Source organism: Oncorhynchus kisutch, linkage group LG29, assembly GCF_002021735.2.
Source record: "Oncorhynchus kisutch isolate 150728-3 linkage group LG29, Okis_V2, whole genome shotgun sequence".
Classification (NCBI taxonomy): domain Eukaryota; kingdom Metazoa; phylum Chordata; class Actinopteri; order Salmoniformes; family Salmonidae; genus Oncorhynchus; species Oncorhynchus kisutch.
The window spans coordinates 29,144,449-29,164,454 of record NC_034202.2 but is presented as its reverse complement, the minus strand read 5'-3'; the positions used below and the strand labels follow the sequence as shown (position 1 = coordinate 29,164,454).

General features: G+C 41.6%; 1 protein-coding gene across 5 annotated transcripts; it reads left to right on the top strand.

The window, feature by feature from the left end:
- Window positions 1–9,535: 9,535 nt before the first annotated feature.
- rasgrp2 (RAS guanyl releasing protein 2 (calcium and DAG-regulated)) lies at window positions 9,536–20,006 on the top strand. 5 transcript variants are annotated; one of them, XM_020465510.2, is made up of 17 exons: window positions 9,536–9,762; window positions 10,216–10,531; window positions 10,727–10,829; window positions 10,943–10,999; window positions 13,273–13,404; window positions 13,600–13,750; window positions 13,922–14,095; window positions 15,416–15,532; window positions 15,700–15,981; window positions 16,073–16,153; window positions 16,268–16,366; window positions 16,447–16,562; window positions 16,682–16,823; window positions 17,520–17,556; window positions 17,941–18,099; window positions 18,885–18,947; window positions 19,161–20,006. In XM_020465510.2, exons 2-16 carry the CDS (start codon window positions 10,462–10,464, stop codon window positions 18,941–18,943), a joined length of 1,779 nt encoding a protein of 592 aa, XP_020321099.1. In that variant the 5' UTR covers window positions 9,536–9,762; window positions 10,216–10,461; the 3' UTR covers window positions 18,944–18,947; window positions 19,161–20,006. The 5 variants fall into 5 exon arrangements, 4 of the variants coding, with proteins under 4 accessions (XP_020321099.1, XP_020321098.1, XP_020321097.1 ...); XM_020465509.2 differs by having other exon boundaries at window positions 9,552–9,762; window positions 18,861–18,947; XM_020465508.2 differs by having other exon boundaries at window positions 9,552–9,762; window positions 17,520–17,613.

Genomic DNA, 20,006 nt, shown 5'->3' with positions numbered 1-20,006 from the left:
TTTTCAAATATTTCACATCTTGCAGTCTAGAAACTAAATGAATCTGAATTGAATTGTCATGAAAAAAACGACTTTGAATAATACGCATTGAATAACGTTTCATAAATGGCAAAACAGATAGTAAAAAAAAGAAAGGTTTAGAAGTGTCTATGGATTTAGGCCTATCTGAAAGATAAGAAAGCTCAGATTTTTATTTTAAATTGACTCATATTTAACCCCTTTTTTTGGCACCAAAGTACTTCCATACTTTTTAAACTTGTAGGATGCACACGAGTCTTGTGTGCATCCTAGAGCAAAACAACCGACATGTACGTGTTCCTAAGAGTGTCACCTTTCAATGGTGAGTACTACTGTACATGTTAGTGTGTGGGCCAAACTGTTCGGACGGTACAGACAGAAGCTGGCGGATTGGCGGTACCGACTTCAGACGAGTCCCATGACGCTTGTGGGTGTTGTAAATCTGTTCAGACACTACAGACGTTCTTATGAGAAGGCAGATTTTGGGAATGTCTCCTGGTCTGACAAACACAGCTGGAGCTCTGCCACCTTCTACCACAAGATGCGGAAGGCCGACATCGGCGTACGCGGTGGATTCAGGTGTATTTTAATGGAGTAAGATAATGTTGAGATTACCTCGGGGGCGCGGACATCGACTCTGGTGTGACCAGTGTTCTACTGGTATAAAATGTGCAATAGGAATGATCCTATGAATTTGTTCTACTAGTATGTGGCCAGACATCTATGTTTATTTCTCTCTACAACCACAGAGTTTCTAAACCCAGAGGCGAAACATCACCAGACTTCCGGAAACACTTGCGAAACAGACAAAGTTTTTAATGTCACGTGCACAAGTACAGTGAAATGCCTTTCTTGCAAGCTCTAAACCCAACAATGCAGTAATCAATAACTATGTAATACTAAATATAATAAGTTAGAACAAAAACACATGAGATATAAAATAAGAAATAAGAAGAACACGATGAAGTAAGTCAGCATACTATATACACGGTCAGTTCCAGTACCATATTTACAATGTGCAGGAATATAAGGGTAAGGTGACTAGGCAACACAATATAAGACAAACCAGAGTAGCAGCAGCTTGTATGTGAGTGGGGGTGCGTGTGTGTAGAGTCACTTTAAATGTATGTGCATATTATTGTGAGTGAGCAGATGATGGAATGAGTGTTTGTGTGTGTGTTGGTGTGGCAGTGTGTGTGAGTGTGTAGGACCCTGTGAGTGTGCATAGAGACAGTGCACAAATAATAATAAAATACAAGGGACAACTCAGATAGTACATGTAACTATTTTGTTAGCTATTTCGTTAGCTATTTTGTTAGCTATTTCGTTAGCTATTTTGTTAGCTATTTAGCAGTCTTACGTCATGGGAGATAGAAGCTGTTCAGGAGCCTGTTGGTGTCAGACTTGATGCACCGGAACTGCTTGCTGTGCAGAAGCAGACAGAACAGTTTATGACTTTTCCGGGCCTTCCTTTCACACCACCTAATATAGAGGTCCTGGATGGCCGGGGTTTGGATGGTTGAGGTTTGGGGTTTGAGAGAAGTGAAAAATTCTTCATTAGTGGTTAATTTTATCAAAATGTAAAGGCACTACCTATATTCAAGCCAATGTCTTAAATAGTAGTGGAACATGTTATTACTCATGGGACATGTTATTACATGTTATTACTCATGGAACATGTTATTACTCGTGGAACATGTTATTACATGTTATTACTCATGGAACATGTTATTATATGTTATTACTCATGGAACATCTTATTACTCATGGAACATGTTATTACTCATAGGACATGTTATTACTCGTGGAATGTGTTATTACATGTTATTACTCATGGAACATGTTATTACTCATGGAACATGTTATTACATGTTATTACTCATGGAACATGTTATTACTCGTGGAACGTGTTATTACATGTTATTACTCATGGAACATGTTATTACTCATGGAACATGTCATTACTCGTGGAACATGTTATTACATGTTATTACTCATGGAACATGTTATTACTCGTGGAACGTGTTATTACATGTTATTACTCATGGAACATGTTATTACTCATGGAACATGTCATTACTCATGGAACATGTTATTACTCATGGAACATGTCATTACTCATGGAACATGTCATTACTCGTGGAACATGTTATTACTCGTGGAACGTGTTATTACTCGTGGAACGTGTTATTACATGTTATTACTCATGGAACATGTTATTACTCATGGAACATGTCATTACTCATGGAACATGTCATTACTCGTGGAACATGTTATTACTCGTGGAACGTGTTATTACATGTTATTACTCATGGAACATGTTATTACTCATGGAACATGTTATTACTCATGGAACATGTTATTACTCATGGAACATGTCATTACTCATGGAACATGTTATTACATGTTATTACTCATGGAACATGTTATTACTCATGGAACATGTCATTACTCATGGAACATATTATTACTCATGGAACATGTCATTACTCGTGGAACATGTTATTACTCGTGGAACGTGTTATTACATGTTATTACTCATGGAACATGTTATTACTCGTGGAACGTGTTATTACATGTTATTACTCATGGAACATGTTATTACTCATGGAACATGTTATTACTCGTGGAACATGTTATTACATGTTATTACTCATGGAACATGTTATTACTCGTGGAACGTGTTATTACATGTTATTACTCATGGAACATGTTATTACTCATGGAACATGTTATTACTCGTGGAACGTGTTATTACATGTTATTACTCATGGAACATGTTATTACTCATGGAACATGTTATTACTCGTGGAAGAGACAAACTTTTCATTTTCGTCAAAAATGTATTGAAGGAGTAACTTTGATTTGATGGCCTGCACATGCACAGTTTGGTGCGAGACAACCGTTAGACCCGATGACGTGTTTCTACACATGAGCTTAGCTAACCAACTTAACCATGACATCGCCTACAAGTGTGATCTGGGATTTCTATTGGAGAAGCAGTTTCTGCCTATCTTCATACTGTACTGTCTTTGGCGCTATCATGGAGGCCTGGTTCATTAATAGCAGCTGTGACCCAGTCTCAAAGGCCATGATATTTGGAAGGCATGTCTGGTTAATGTCAGGAGCCAGTAGACAACACTTGAAGCCTGACACAAACAAAACACTCCCACAGCTTTAAGAGAAGGGCAATATTTGTTTCAGTGACCTTTCTGCATTAGGATGGTGTAATCATTACTGTGTCTTGTCCCTGCAGTGAGTTTACTTACTGTAGAAGCTGTTTCATAATGAAAACTAATAGAAAAACTGAAACTCATAGAATTTACACGTATGTTAACAATTTCCAAAGCATTTGTTTCTAGTTGTAAGAGACCTCAACAATTCTAATGCTGTCTGAAAACAGAAGATTACAATACTTCACGAAAAGGGCAAAAATGTAACAAAGAACAGAAAGCGAGGGTTAGGTCTGATAGAGAGGTGCTGGCAGGGATCGGTAGGTCACATGAGCCAAACATTCCATATTTCCAACAACTCAACACCACTTGAATTTTACATTGACCATCTGGGTCCAAAAATGTTCTCTCGTTGTCATATGCATATGTTGGCATATGTATTTACATAGAAAGGTGAACAGTGAATTTGGATGAGCTAGGAAATGCAGTGGCTCAGTGGTCTAAGGCACTGCATCTCAGTGCTAGAGTCCCATAGGGCGGCACACAATTGGTCCGGGTTTGGCCGGTATATGCTGTCATTGTAAATAAGAATTTGTCCTTAACTGACTTGCCTAGTTAAAATAAACATGAAATGTTACATTACATTGTTTTATTTTTTTAAAGGTCCGGTAGAGGCACTGGCAGGGAATGGTAGGTCACATTACATATATGTGTTTGTCATTTAGCAGATGCTCTTATCCAAAGCAACTTACGGTTAGTGCATTCAAGACCGCTTGATGAGACAACCACATTATCACAGTCGTAGTAAGTAATCCTTTTTTTTTTTACAAAAAAGCCTTACAACAAAAAACATGATTGCATTTCTCAAATTGAAATTCCATTCATTGTCATTGATAACATGAAAGAATGCAGTACATGTTCTACTCCATTGACTTCCAGGAATCAAAACCCTCTTTCCTTTGACATTGATCCCAGTGAAGACTGGGATGTAAAACCAGCTACAATTAAATAGAATTATACAGAACATTGCATGTCCCTATACTATAGTTGTCATGCTCACATCAGTAGGGTAGGGTCATGGGTCATAGTAGGGTCATAGGAAATGACCCCTTGGCCTGGACAGATGGAACAGGAACCTAGAGCTTGACAGCTTGTGCACAGTTAATATCTGTTTGAGATAGCCTCTGAGTACAACAGCTCATCTGGAATTGCTGTATAATAAATGTGTAGTGGGCAGTCATATTTGACATACATTACATATGACATTATAAATACCTCACATGTGACTCGTAATGAGACTAAGCAATTAGCCTGACTCCATAAAGATAATTAAAATATACAAGCATGCATGAGGCAATGAGCTGACGTTGACTAGCAATAATTGGTCTGAGAATTGTCTATATGAAAGGCAGATATTTAATTAACATTGTACAATGAATTAATTCACATACCAGGCATAAAGCTTAAGTTACAAAGCATTATCAACCATTACAAAGCATACTTCTAGACATATAGATCCTAAGGTTAACTTACAGGACAAAACATGAACAAAGTGATGGTTACTAGGCTAGAAGCCTAGAAGCCCAGGAAATTAGAATTGATCATCTAGCCTTCCTCCATGGACTGGATACAGGATAAGATAGAGAACAAAAGTTTTTCATTCCATTTATAACATCTGAAGGTGAAACCTTTCAACCCAAAATCAACCACCATTGACCAATCAAACAATACCAAGTTTACAGTAACCTCAACACTCCCACTCTCTGGTGGAAAGCAGACTGACCCAGGTTTTCCTCTAGGATTTTGCTTGTGCTTAACCATTCCGTTTATTTTTGTATCCTGAAAAACTCCCCAGTGTCACACCCTGTTTCACCTGCCTTTGTGCCTGTCTCCACCCCCTCCAGGTGTCGCCCATCTTCCCCATTATCCCCTGTGTATTTATACCTGTGTTCTCTGTTTGTCTGTTGCCAGTTCGTTTTGTTTCGTGAAACCTACCAGCATTTGTTCCCCTGCTCCTGTCTGTTCTTGCTCCTGTTTTCTAGTCCTTCCCGGTTTTGACCGTTCTGCCTGCCTTGACTCTGAGACTGACTGCCCTAACCCTGAGACTGCCTGCCGTTCTGGACCTTTTGCACCCACTCTGGATCTCCGCCTGCCGTTGACCTGTCACTTACTGATCTCCGCCTGCCGTTGACCTGTCACTTACTGTTCTCCGCCTGCCGTTGACCTGTCACTTACTGATCTCCGCCTGCCGTTGACCTGTCACTTACTGATCTCCGCCTGCCGTTGACCTGTCACATACTGATCTCCGCCTGCCGTTGACCTGTCACTTACTGATCTCCGCCTGCCGTTGACCTGTCACTTACTGATCTCCGCCTGCCGTTGACCTGTCACTTACTGATCTCCGCCTGCCGTTGACCTGTCACTTACTGATCTCCGCCTGCCGTTGACCTGTCACTTACTGATCTCCGCCTGCCGTTGACCTGTCACTTACTGATCTCCGCCTGCCGTTGACCTGTCATTTGCATGCCCCTGTACTAGAGATAAACATTTCTTTCTTCGACACTGTCTGCATCTGGGTCATACCTGAAACCTGATACCCAGTCCTTAATGATTATAAGCATACCCGTAACATGATGCAGCCACCACTATGCTTGAAAATATGGAGAGTGTGTTGCATTGGATTTGCCCCAAACATAACACTTTGTATTCAAAGAAAAATTTGAATTTCTTTGCCACATTTTTTGCAGTATTACTTTAGTGCCTTTTTGCAAACTGGATGCATGTTTTAAAAAATGTGTATTATGTACAGGCTTCCTTCTTTTCACACTGTCATTTAGGTTAGTATTGTGGAGTAACTACAATGTTGTTGATCCATCCTCAGTCTTCTCCTATCACAGCCATTGAACTCTGTAACTGTTTTAAAATCACCATTAACCTTATGGTATAAGGGCACAAGGCGAGACGCAGATGCAGACCCGGGAGGCAGATGGTTTGAGTCTTGATATTTATTAAATAATCCAAAAGGGGTAGGCAAGAGAATGGTCGTGGACAGGCAAAAGGTCAAAACCAGTTCAGAGTCCAGGAGGTACAGAGTGGCAGGCAGGCTCGAGGTCAGGGCAGGCAGAATGGTCAGGGCAGGCGGGTACAGAGTCCAGAAAAACAGGCAAGGGTCAAAAACCGGGAGGACTAGTAAAAGAGAATAGAGGCAGGAGTATGAGAAAAACGCGGGACACAATGCAGATAGCCCGGTTTGCCAATGTGCTGGAGCACTGGTTGGTCGGGCCATTTAGGTAGTATGTACATGTATGTATAGTTAAAGTGACTATGCATATAAGATAAACAGAGAGTAGCAGCAGCATAAAAGAGGGGTTGGGGGGGGAACACAATGCAAATAGTCCGGGTAGCCATTTGGTTACCTGTTCAGGAGTCTTATGGCTAGGGGGTTAAAACTGTTGAGAAGCCTTTTTGTCCTAGACTTGGCACTCCGGTACCGCTTGCCATACGTTAGAAGAGAGAACAGTCTATGACTGGAGTGGCTGGGGTCTTTGACAATTTTCAAGGCCTTCCTCTGACACCGCTTGGTGTAGAGGTCCTGGATGGCAGGCAGCTTTGCCCCAGTGATGTACTGGGCCGTACGCACTAACCTCTGAAGTGCCTTGCGGTCGTAGGCCGAGCAATTGCCGTACCAGGCAGTGATGCAACCAGTCATGCTCCCAATGTTGCAGCTGTAGAACCTTTTGAGGATCTCAGAACTGTCTTGGTGTGCTTGGACCAATCTAGTTTGTTGTTGATGTGGACACCAAGGAATTTGAAGCTCTCAACCTGCTCCACTACAGCCCCATCGATGAGAATGGGGACGTGCTCGGTGCTCCTTTTCCTGTAGTCCACAATCATCTCCTTAGTCTTGGTTACGTTGAGGGATAGGTTGTTATTCTGGCACCACCCGGCCAGGTCTCTGACCTCCTCCCTATAGGCTGTCTCGTCGTTGTCGGTGATCAGGTATAGCACTGTTGTGTTGTCAGCAAACTTAATGATGGTGTTGGATTCGTGCCTGGCCATGCAGTCGTGGGTGAACAGGGAGTACAGGAGAGGACTGAGCACGCACCCCTGGGAAGCTTCAGTGTTGAGGATCAGCGTGGCAGATGTGTTGCTACCTACCCTCACCACCTGGGGGCGGCCCGTCAGGAAGTCCAGGATCCAGTTGCAGAGGGAGGTGTTTAGTCCCAGTTTCCTTAGCTTAGTGATGAGCTTTGAGGGTACTATGGTGTTGAACGCTGAGCTGTAGTCAATGAATAGCAATCTCACATAAGTGTTCCTTTTGTCCAGGTGTGAAAGGGCAGTGTGGAGTGCAATAGAGATTGCATCATCTGTGGATCTCTTTGGGCGGTATGCAAATTGCAGTGGGTCTAGGGTTTCTGGGATAATGGTGTTGATGTGAGCCATTACCAACCTTTCAAAGCACTTCATGGCTACGGACGTGAGTGCTATGGGTCTGTAGTTATTTAGGCAGGTTGTCTTTGTGTTCTTGGGCACAGGCACTATGGTGGTCTGCTTGAAACATACTGGTATCACAGACTCAATCAGGGACATGTTGAAAATGTCAGTGAAGACACCTGCCAGTTGGTCAGCACATGCCCGGAGCACACGTCCTGGTAATCCGTCTGGCCCCGCAGCCCTGTGTATGTTGACCTGTTTAAAGGTCTTACTCATTTCGGCTATGGAGAGCATCATCACACAGTCGTCTGGAACAGCTGATGCTCTCATGCATGCCTCAGTGTTGCTTGCCTCAAAGCGAGCATTGAAGTGATTTAGCTCGTCTGGTAGGCTCGTGTCTCAGGGCAGCTCGCGGCTGTGCTTCCCTTTGTAGTCTGTAATAGTTTTCAAGCCCTGCCATATCCGACGAGTGTCGGAGCCGGAGTAGTATGATTCAATCTTAGCCCTGTATTGACGCTTTGCCTGTTTGATGGTTCGTCGCAGGGCATAGCGGGATTTCTTGTAAGCTTCCGGGTTGGAGTCCCGCACCTTGAAAGCGGCAGCTCTACCCTTTAGCTCAGTGCGAATGTTGCCTGTAATCCATGGCTTCTGGTTGGGGTATGTACGTACAGTCACTGTGGGGACAACGTCCACAATGCACTTGTTGATAAAGCCAGTGACTGATGTGGTGTATTACTCAATGTCATCTGAAGAATCCCGGAACATGTTCCAGTCTGTGATAGCAAAGCAGTCCTGTAATTTAGCATCTGCTTCATCTGACCATTTTTTTATAGACCGAGTCACTGGTGCTTCCTGCTTTAATTTTTGCTTGTAAGCAGGAATCAGGAGGATAGAGTTGTGGTCAGATTTACCAAATGGAGGGCGAGGGAGAGCTTTGTACGCGTCTCTGTGTGTGGAGTACAGGTTATCTAGAATTTTTTTCCCTCTGGATGCTCATTTAACATATTGATATAGATTTGGTAGAACTGATTTAATTTTCCCTGCATTAAAGTCTCCGGCCACTAGGAGCGCCGCCTCTGGGTGAGTGGTTTCCTGTTTGCTTATTTCCTTATACAGCTGCTCAGGGAAATCCCTGAGCAGTTTCCTTCCTCTCCAGCAACTGAGTTAGGAAGGATGCCTGTATCTTTGTAGTGACTGGGTGTATTTATACACCCTCCAAAGTGTAATTAAAAGCTTCACCATGCTCAATGTCTGCTTTTTCAAATGTTTACCCATCTAACAATAGGTGCCCTTCTTTGCAAGGCATTGAAACACCTCCCTTGTTTTTGTGGTTGAATCTGTATTTGAAATTCACTGCTCAACTGAGGGACAGATAATTGTATGTGTGGGGTACAGAGATGAGGTAGTCATTAAAAAATCCTGTTAAACTTATTATGTGACTTGTTAAATCCATTTTTAGGCTTTCAGTAACAAAGTGGTTGAATACCTATTGACTCAAGACATTTCAGCTTCACATTTGGCCAGTGACAAAGAAAAATCTCAATTTGATCCATTTTACATTCAGGCTGTAACACAATTTCTTGGGGAATAAGTCAAGGGGTGTGAATACTTTCTGAAGGCACTGTATATGAAGTCAGGGATCTGCTACCTCAGAGCAACTGTGTGCGTGCGTGCGTGTAGAGCAAGATAGACAGACAGACATCTTTTAACTTTTTAACTCTGTCGTTGCGGATCATGTATTTGTTGCCTGGTGTGGCTTCTTTATGTATTTGAAATGGTCAAATAAAATATAATTTCCATTACAACATGTAAGTGCTTTGTTATTTCATCTGACTAAGTACCCTTAATAATGCTTTATTAAAATCACACCACCAACAGCACTGCCTTGAGTGTGAAAGTGCATTTAATTTAGAAGGACTGGTTGACACTTTGGGGCACGTTCTGTAAAGAGGAAATGTGACCGCACTAAAATGCACAGCAAAAAGGAAACTGAGAGCAAAAGGCAACTGAAGGGATATATAACTGTCACTTAGTTAGACAAACTGCTTTGAAGAAGCAATGAAGGGGTTCAGACACCTTTCGTAGTCTTGTGATTTTCCACATCTTATGACAATACTGCTCCGGTCAATTCAAGAGGGTAAGACCTTTTTCATTCGTATGATATAACATAGTTTGGTAGACTGGTAGTGGTGTCATTTCTTAATGACTCATGTACTGTATCTAATAAATGATAAAATTATAAAATCAGTCAGTGTTTTTAAACTCAATTTGCAGGTGCAAAACAGTGCAATCTCTAATTGTGTTTGAGATAACTGTTGACGTATTTGATATCTGGGAAAACGGCCACCAACACACTGTCTGATGGGTAATCATTTGGCTGGGATGATCTTTTCCTTTCATCATTAATAATCAGATAGATAGTGTATGTGGAGGGTGAATTAGTTTTGCCATATTGCAGGTTCTTGTGTCACACAAATGTTTTGTTTGTATTATTATCAGTAGGCAAACAATTGAATACTGAATTGCTAAAGGCCAACTCTCAACTGGGTTTTGGGGGTTTTCATGACTATACCAATGTTCTTGTTTTAAGGTGGGGCAGGAAGCACACAAACTAAAAGCTTTCATAAAGAGGAAGAGACTTTCTTGGCTTGTTGACTGGAGCAGGGTAGCTGCCTGAGGACCTAACAGACTCATCAGAGGACTCTGTTGGAAGGTTGCCCAACAGAATAGAGAACACAGCCATTCTTCTAAATCCCAAACCTCATCACAGTCTCACTGTGTATGTGTCAACGGAGGAGAGAACAGAGAGGACTGTTGGAGAGAGAACCAGAGGAGGATGAAGTCTATCAAATTAGATCAGTCGGCTACAGTCGATGAGCTTACGGAGGCCTGCATCAAAGCATTTGGTCAGGATTACTCTCCCTTTGACTCTCTTCTGGTGTAGATAGTGGCAGACAGTACATGCTTAGATAACATTTTCATTGTTGTTTGATTGTACAACTGCAGTAGTTGTCTATATATAAATTATTTACACAATATGTGGAAGCTTGCCTTGTACAGTGAAGCTCATCCATATATCTTGGTATCTCCTCTCCTGGTAGATTATGAAGGCAGGCTGAATGATGAGTCTCTGGTCCGGATGTTTCTCATGATGCATCCATGGTACCTCTCCTCTGCTGACCTGGCCAAGAAACTCTCCAGCAAGTATCCTTTCAGATGAATGACACACTACTGCTCTCTAGTGATGGGCCTAAGGATTACTAGACCAGGTGTTTCAAATGCTTTTGGTGGAATTTTGTTCCTTAACCACACAACAGGTCGCTGGAGGAAAACTGTCTGCCTGAACTCAGGTTACAAATCTGCCATCTTATCAAGTGAGTGAATACAGCATAGAAAATCAAAGAGCCACAGAGGAAGAACTACTATAGGTCTTAGTCGTGAGATAGATTCTGTGCTTGTCTGTCAACATTAACACACTGTAGGTACAGTATATGATTTCCCTGTAAGCAATGTGGAAGCATATGATCTCCATGTAGACATATGATATCCGTGTAGGTATATGATCTCCATGAACAGTGGCAAGACAAAGTATGTGAACCCTTTGGAAATATCTGGATTTCTGCATAAGTTGGTCATAAAATTTGATCTGATCTTCATCTAGGTCACAACAATAGAGAAACACAGTCTGCTTAAACTAATAACACACAAACAATTATACGTTTTCATGTCTTTATTGAACACACCGTGTAAACATTCCCTCTGTAGGTTGGAAAAAGTATGTGAACCCTTGGATTTAATAACTGGTTGACCCTCCTTTGACAGCAAAAACCTCAAGCAAACGTTTTCTATAGTTGCGGATCAGAACTGCACAACAGTCAGGAGGAATTTTGGACCATTCCTCTTTACAAAACTGTTTCAGTTCAGCAATATTCCTGGGATGTCTGGTGTGAACTGCTCTCTTGAGGTCATGCCACAGCATCTCAATCGGGTTGAGGTCGGGACTCTGACTGGGCCACTCAGAAGGCGTATTTTCTTCTGTTGAAGCCATTCTGTTGTTGATTTGCTTCTATGTTTTGGGTCGTTGTCCTTTGCATGAACCAACTTCTGTTGAGCTTCAACTGGCGGACAGATAGCCTACATTTCTCCTGCAAAATGTCTTTATAAACTTGGGAATTCATTTTTCCGTCGATGGTAGCAAACTGTCCAGGCCCTGAGGCAGGAAAGCAGCCCCGAATCACGATGCTCCCTCCACCACACTTTACAGTTGAGATGAGGTTTTGATGTTGGTGTGCTTTGCCTTTTTTCTCCACACACAGTGTTGTGTGTTCCTTCGAAACAACTCAATTGTAGTTTCATCTGTCCACAGAATATTTTGCCAGACACTCTAGGATTCTTCTTAACCTCATTGAGCATTCTGCGCTGTGCACTTGCAGTCATCTTTGCAGGATGGCCACTCCTAGGGAGAGTAGCAACAGTGCTGAACTTTCTCCATTTATAGACAATTTGTCTTACCGTGAACTGATGAACATCAAGGCTTTTAGAGATACTTTTGTAACCCTTTCCAGCTTTATGCTAGTCAACAATTCTTAATCTTAGGTCTTCTGAGATCTCTTTTGTTCGCGGCATGGTTCACATCAGGCCATGCTTCGGGTGAATAGCAAACTCAAATTTTGTGGGTGTTTTTTATAGGGCAAGGCAGCTCGAACCAACATCTCAAATCTCGTCTCCTACTCCCTACTAGCTGACTCCTGACTCCAATTAGCTTTTGGAGAAGTCATTAGCCTAGACGTTCACATACTTTGTCCAACCTACACTGTGAATGCTTACATGATGTATTCATTATAGACAAGAAAAATACAATCATTTGTGTGTTATTAGTTTAAGGACACTATGTTTGTCCATCGTTGTGACTTACATGAAGATCAGATCAAATGTGATGACAATTTATCCAGAAATCCAGGTAATTCCAAAGGGTTCACATACTTTTTCTTGCCACTTTAGGTATATGATCTCCATGTAGACATATGATCTCCATTTAGACATATGATCTCCATGTAGGTATATGATCTCCATGTAGGTATATGATCTCCATGTAGACATATGATCTCCATGTAGGTATATGATCTCTATGTAGGTATATGATCTCCATGTAGGTATATGATCTCCATGTAGACATATGATCTACATTTAGGTATATGATCTCCATGTAGGTATATGATCTCCATGTAGGTATATGATCTCCATGTAGGTATATGATCTCCATTTAGGTATATGATCTCCATGTAGGTATATGATCTCCATTTAGGTATATGATCTCCATGTAGGTATATGATCTCCATGTAGGTATATGATCTCCATGTAGGTATATGATCTCCATGTAGGTATATGATCTCCATGTAGGTATATGATCTCCATGTAGACATATGATCTCCATGTAGGTATATGATCTCCATGTAGGTATATGATCTCCATGTAGACATATGATCTCCATTTAGGTATATGATCTCCATTTAGGTATATGATCTCCGTGTAGGTATATGATTTCCATACTCTCTGGCTCCGAGACAGAAATGACAACATTAACTTCTCCTGTCCTGCCCTTCTGTCCCTGTAAACCCCGCCTCTCCTCTCCATACTGCACCGTAAGGTACTGGATCAGCGAGTTCCCAGCAGAGTTTGACCTGAACCCAGAGCTGGCAGAGCAGATCAGAAGGCTGAAGGAGCAGCTGGCTCAGCAGGGAGAGGAGCACCAGAGCACACTCATCAACGTTGACAGTGTGTAAGTGCCCCCTGTCTTCAGCCAGGCAATCATACAAGCATTGTAGAAGCTAACCAGCCAGGCAGGCATAGTCTCCTCCACAGTGACACAGTGACAGCTTAGCATTCAATGATACAGTAGAATGAGTGCATATATATTCGGTCACTCTCGCAGTACTTCTACTGATAGTTGAGCTTCCTTTCTTATTTTCCCTAGGCCGTCATATGAGTGGAGTAGGCAGGTGAGCCAACCAGCTCAGTCTGATTTCAAGAAGAGGAAGACGTCTCTCCTCTTTGATCACCTGGACTCATCTGAACTAGCAGAGCACCTCACCTACATGGAGTATAAGTCCTTCTGTAGGATACTGGTGAGTGGGTGGCCAGCAGGTGGCTCTGTTTGCCAGCTTCGTTCTGGGTCTCACTCAGGTGACTTTGGTTTTGGCTGAATTATGCAGTAGTTGTTGTATTGTGGTTTAAGTAAGATAGACTGTGTGTTTGCATATTGGACATTGTTTTTAAAATGGTCCCTTGCCCTCCAGTTCCAGGACTACCACAGCTTTGTGATGCATGGCTGCACAGTGGATAACCCCATCCTGGAGCGCTTCATCACCCTCTTCAACAGCGTGTCTCAGTGGATCCAGCTGATGGTGCTCAGCAAGCCCACCGCCCCCCAGAGGGCTGCAGTCATCTCCCACTTTATTAGGGTCGCACAGGTCAGTCAATCAATTCCCAGTCCCAAGTCAATGAATCAACTCCCAGTCCCAGGTCAAGGAATCAACTCCCAGTCCCAGGTCAATGAATCAACTCCCAGTCCCAGGTCAATGAATCAACTCCCAGTCCCAGGTAAATGAATCAACTCCTAGTCACAGGTCAATGAATGAACTCCCAGTCTCAGGTCAATGAATCAACTCCCAGTCCCAGGTTAATGAATCAACTCCCAGTCCCAGGTCAATGAATCAACTCCCAGTCCCAGGTCAATGAATCAACTCCCAGTCCCAGGTAGGTGAATCAACTCCCAGTCTCAGGTCAATGAATCAACTCCCAGTCTCAGGTCAATGAATCAACTCCCAGTCCCAGGTCAATTAATCAACTCCCAGTCCCAGGTCAATGAATCAACTCCCAGTCCCAGGTCAATGAATCAACTCCCATCCCCAGGTCAATTAATCAACTCCCAGTCCCAGGTCAATGAATCACTCCCAGTCCCAGGTCAATGAATCAACTCCCAGGTCAGAAAAAGTCAACTTCCAGGTCACAAAGGGTCAACTCCCAAATCAGAAAGAGTAAGCTCCCAGCTCAGAAAGAGTCAACTACCAGGTCAGAAAATAATCACCAACCTGGTCTAAGAGCATTTCATATTATTCTGTATGTACTGTATATCCAAGACATTCCATTTAATATGATGTTACATTTTGTATGGTATGTATTAATGCGTTAGAATATGCTAGGAATATTTAGGATATGTTACGAATTCCAATTTGTTGTGGCTAATGTTAGCTAGGTGGCTAATGTTAACATTAGCTAGCTGGCTAGCATTAGTTAGTTAGCCTAAGAGTTAAGGATAGGGGTTAGGGTTAAGGTTACAGGGTTAGGGGAAGGTTAGCTAAAGGCTTAAGTTTAGAGTTAAGGTTAGGGGAAGGGTTAGCTAACATGCTATGTAGTTGCAAAGTAGCTAAAAAGTAGTAAGTAGTTGAAAAGTTGTTTATTAGCTGAAATGCTAAAGTTAACTGTGTTCTGTCTTATGTAACCATATTAAACATACTAATTTGAGTGTTTCCCGTAAGTACCTTTGCTATCTTACTATGAGATTAGGCTGAACTACCAGGTCAGAAAGAGTCCAGTCCCAGTTAACTGAGTCATCTCCCAAGTCAGTGTGAATAATCCCTCCGATAAAGAGAAGTTCATTAGTGCCACTGCTTCTCAGTGAATGGAATCCAAACTCCCTCTAGAAGTTGCTCTGTCTTGTGTTCCATGCTGTTTTTTGTTGGCTATGTTAGGGCTAAAATGGGTTATATTTTTGTATCTGGTCTCTGTAGAGGTTGTTACAGCTGCAGAACTTCAACACTCTGATGGCAGTAGTGGGGGGTCTCAGTAACAGCTCCATCTCACGCCTCAAAGACACACAGTCACACATCAGCAACGATGTGAGCAAGGTAAACAGTTTTGATCATAATTATTTTAGTTTAGAAGAGTGAAAAATTTGCTTACCAATTACAACTAAACATTTACATTTTGAATGCAGATCTATGTCAAAATGTGACCTATTATTTGGCTCTAGCTATGTGATGTCCAACATTATGTGACGACCTTATTGCCTCAGGTGTTCAACAACCTGGTGGAGCTTGTGACATCCTGTGGGAACTATAGCCAGTACCGCCAGCGCTTCTCAGAGAGCACAGGCTTCCGTTTCCCCATCCTGGGTGTGCACCTCAAGGACCTAATTGCTGTGCACGTAGCCCTGCCCGACTGGAGTGACCGGGAGAAGACGCAGGTCAACCTGGCCAAGACCCAACAGCTCTATGCCATCCTCCAGGAGCTTGCGCTGATCCAGACCATGCCACCCAGCGTTGATGCCAACATGGACCTGCTCAACCTGCTCATGGTCTGGCCCTGTTGTCTGATATTGGACGACTTGGTAGATTTGTTTTACCTGTTGGCATTTGATTGAACAGTTTGTGTTTGGGTCCTTTCAGGTGTCTCTGGACCAGTATCACTCAGAGGAAGAGATCTATCAGCTGTCCCTGCAGAGGGAGCCCCGCACAGCCAGGCCATTGGTGAGTGTATGTCAGGGACACAGACATGGCCACGGACACAGACACAGACACAGAGCTTGTATGTAATCTAGAGGAAATATTAATTATTGTCAAATATTTGTTTTGGTTTGCCAGTCTACCCCAAGCCCACCTATGATAGAAGAGTGGGCATCTTCAGTGAAGCCCAAAGCTGACCCCACCATCATCAGTAAACACATACAGAAGATGGTAGAGGTAGGCTATACAACATATTTGAAATATGAAATGTAATTATAGAAGATGGCAATGAGAATTTACATTTGGTCCTTTTTCAGTCTGTGTTTAAGAATTTTGACACTGATGGAGACGGCTACGTCACTCAGGAGGAATTTGAGATCATTAGGACTAACTTCCCATACCTCTGCAAGTTTGACGACCTGGATAAGAATCAGTGAGTATGACAAGTCATAACTATTGATGGCCAACATTTCAACTATCTTTAGATCCACAAGTCACACAGAGCCTCTTGCTATTACTGTAATATCAACCTTTGACCCCTCACCCTCTCAGGGACGGCAGAATCAGTCAGGAGGAGATGATCGACTACTTCACCAAGGCCAGCTCTTTACTGAACAGCAAGATGGGGTTCATCCACACATTTTCAGAGAAGACCTGCATGAAGCCTATGCTTTGCCATCACTGTAAAGGCATCGTAAGTACAATGACACCTATGTTTCAACTGTGTACAACTCCATGTAAAAGCTATTAGAAACAAAATGTAAATAATCATAAGTAAATAAATATGAATCAATTAGGTATAAAACAATTATTATGAGGACCTGTATATACAAATTATGTTAAGGTACCCATATTATAGGAAGCACATATTGTGACCAGAATAGTGGATATTTTGAAATAAGATATTTAGAGGACACCATTTTGGATGTGGAAAGATAATGGTTCTATTGCTTAACAAAACAAAGAACTGACTTCCTGATCTCATTTCCTGATGGCTTCCACCCAAACACAACAGTTCTGTTTCCTTTTTTCAAGTCTTTCGTTCTGTCTCTCACTCACGTTTAGTCTGTTATTCTGAGGACACTTCATTTAATTTCCTTTCATACTGTAGCCTATGGGCCCCACTTCAGGTTTGTTCTGTACGTATCATTTTGAACCAATCAAGCTGTCAGCAGTTGACTCTTGTTGACTCCTGAGAAAGCTGAAGTGACAGTTACAAACAAGACTTAATTAACTGCTCACTGTTGACGACAAAGGCTTTGAAATGAATGCATGTGAAATTTGGATAAAAAGATTATTCAGCAATCAGTTTAATTGACAAAGTCACCATTAACCTGTTTTTTTTTCTAATGCTAAATGTGATATGTAACAGATGTATTGTATTTTTCAGATGTGGGGATTTTACAAACAAAGATACAAGTGTAAAGGTACACATAAAATGATCTCCGTCGGGTATTCTACACCTATCGCACCCCACGCACAAAGTTGTGTAACGTCGACCAACATTTTATTGCTGATTTGCTTATTTATATTTCAGGATCCAGTTATTTAACAGCTACTCTTGCTCAGTGAGACAGAGACTGATTAGTGTACACCGTAAGAAGTTAAGCAGCATTCACCTTACCTCAAGCAAAACCTTTCCAAGACCTTTCCAAGTCACATTGTGTAGTTAAACACACAAGCCATATTACAATGCCTATAAGAAGCCAAAGTTAGATATATAACAATACAATAGCAATGCCAGTACCAATGCTGTCTGTTTTCAGATGTAAGAGGTTCAACCCCATACTTACCACTCTTCTCTATTCTAGCCTGTGGGGTGAGCTGCCACAAAGATTGTCGCAGCCGCCTTGCTGTGGAGTGCCGCAAACGAACACAGAGCACCTGTCACGAATACCGTTCTCCCCAACACTCCCGTTCCTTCAGTGTGCCTGCTATAGCTCAGCCGTTACACACTGTACACCATACAGGTACAAGCACACCGCCCAATTCACCTCTCTTTTCATTTATGTTCAAATCTTTACCTGGATGTTTCAAACTTACTGTAGTCTTGAAGCACAAGGACTGGTACAGTACTTTTTTTTACAGCTTTTTGCAATTTGTTATGGTATATTTTGTCAATTTAGTGCATATTATCTCATGTCAATAGCTGGAACAAATGAACTTTTGCTCCTGTCCAATCTACTTGAAACATTGTCATTGTAATAAAGATGAATGGCTCAATCTCACATTAATATATTCATATTCATAAGCCTATAAGCTTCTATACCGTAGATTAGGGGTCAGCAATAGGTGGCCCATAGGCCAAAATCAGTCCCACGAGTGATTTTTTTGGGTCCCAGCATTTTTTAAATTCTCGTTTTTTGGTCAGAAAAGACTCAAATCACCAGGAATTCAGCTCAATATTTGTTTAATTTAGGAAATATGTTCAAGTATTCCCATGAATACAAAAAGAGACATGATCATATCTCAATGTCATCAAGGTATGAACTTATTGTTATTTTTAAATGCTATCTCTTTTTGGGCTTAGTTGTGGTCAATTTACAGTGTACAAATTATTATAATTACGGTCCGTTCAGTGGCTGAATCTAGTTTTCTACCCGTAGACATCTTGGTATAACCATGAACAGATACATAGTTACCATAGTTACACGTGTGTATTTTTATTCAGTGCAAATGCTTTTGAACGCTGCTGTTCTCCAATATGGCTGATGGGGTGCCCTTAACACAGAGGGACTTTGTTCTCTCTCCCCAGTCATTACAGAGGAAGCTCCTGACTCCCTGGGGGATGAAGTGTTTGATGTCCACCTTTGAGGAGGTAAGAGGTGTAGGAGAATACAGGGTATATGTGTTGGAGTAATCCAAGTGCAAGAAATGGTCCTGGTCAGAATTGGACCATTATGCTCTGTCTGCAAGTGTTTTGAAGTGGTCTCTAAGCATATCATATCTAAGCACATCCCGTTTAGGTTGCATTTCTATATCTTCCTTGAATTAATTTGGTAGTCTACTTACTAGTTCATTTTTATATCAGAATAAGGACCAACACTGAGGACAAAAACAACAATGACTGCCCATGTTCCATGCAGCAACGGCACTCTGAAGATCTCAGTGTGATGGAAACGTTATGCTCCTGTTTGAAGATGCAACGCATGTTAGGAACATTCCAATTTTCCAGTTTAAGAGCATTTCGAATCTGAGGAAGGATTTTTAAAATTCATCCTTCATCTGATTGATTCATCCTTCATCTGATTGATTCATCCTTCATCTGATAGATTGATCCTTTTCTGATGGATTCATCCTTGATTCATCTTTCAACATCATATTATTTGCTCACAGCTTTCACAGTAGATAAACCTACAGTATATGCATATCCCTGTGTGTATTTGTATGTGGTTCATGACTGCAGAAGATTGCTTCTCCACTAGATGAGGCTGTTTGTGTGTGACAACACTGGATAGTGTAGGCTACCACTGCCTTTTTACGTTCCCTGTTTTTAGTGTTGCCTTGTTTGTGTGGTCTAGTTGAGTAGGAAAAATGTGGGAGTGGATTGTTAATGACAAGATCAATTGATGTTATTTCCTCAACTAGACAATCCTGTGGTACTATTTAAAAGACAGACATACTGTAATTATTTTAAAATATAAAATTATAAATATAGTGATATCATACTACAGAAACCACTCCACAGGTTTGTTCTACCTTTATACATATGGGCTTCAGTGACACTGTAAAATGGGAGAGCAGCACATACAGGCTACATTTTAAACTATCATTTTGAAATATATTCAAAACTGATCAAAAATGATGAATGTGGTGACATGTAAAAAAATATTGTGATTTATCCTAAATAAATGTTATGCAGTTATCAACTCTGAAA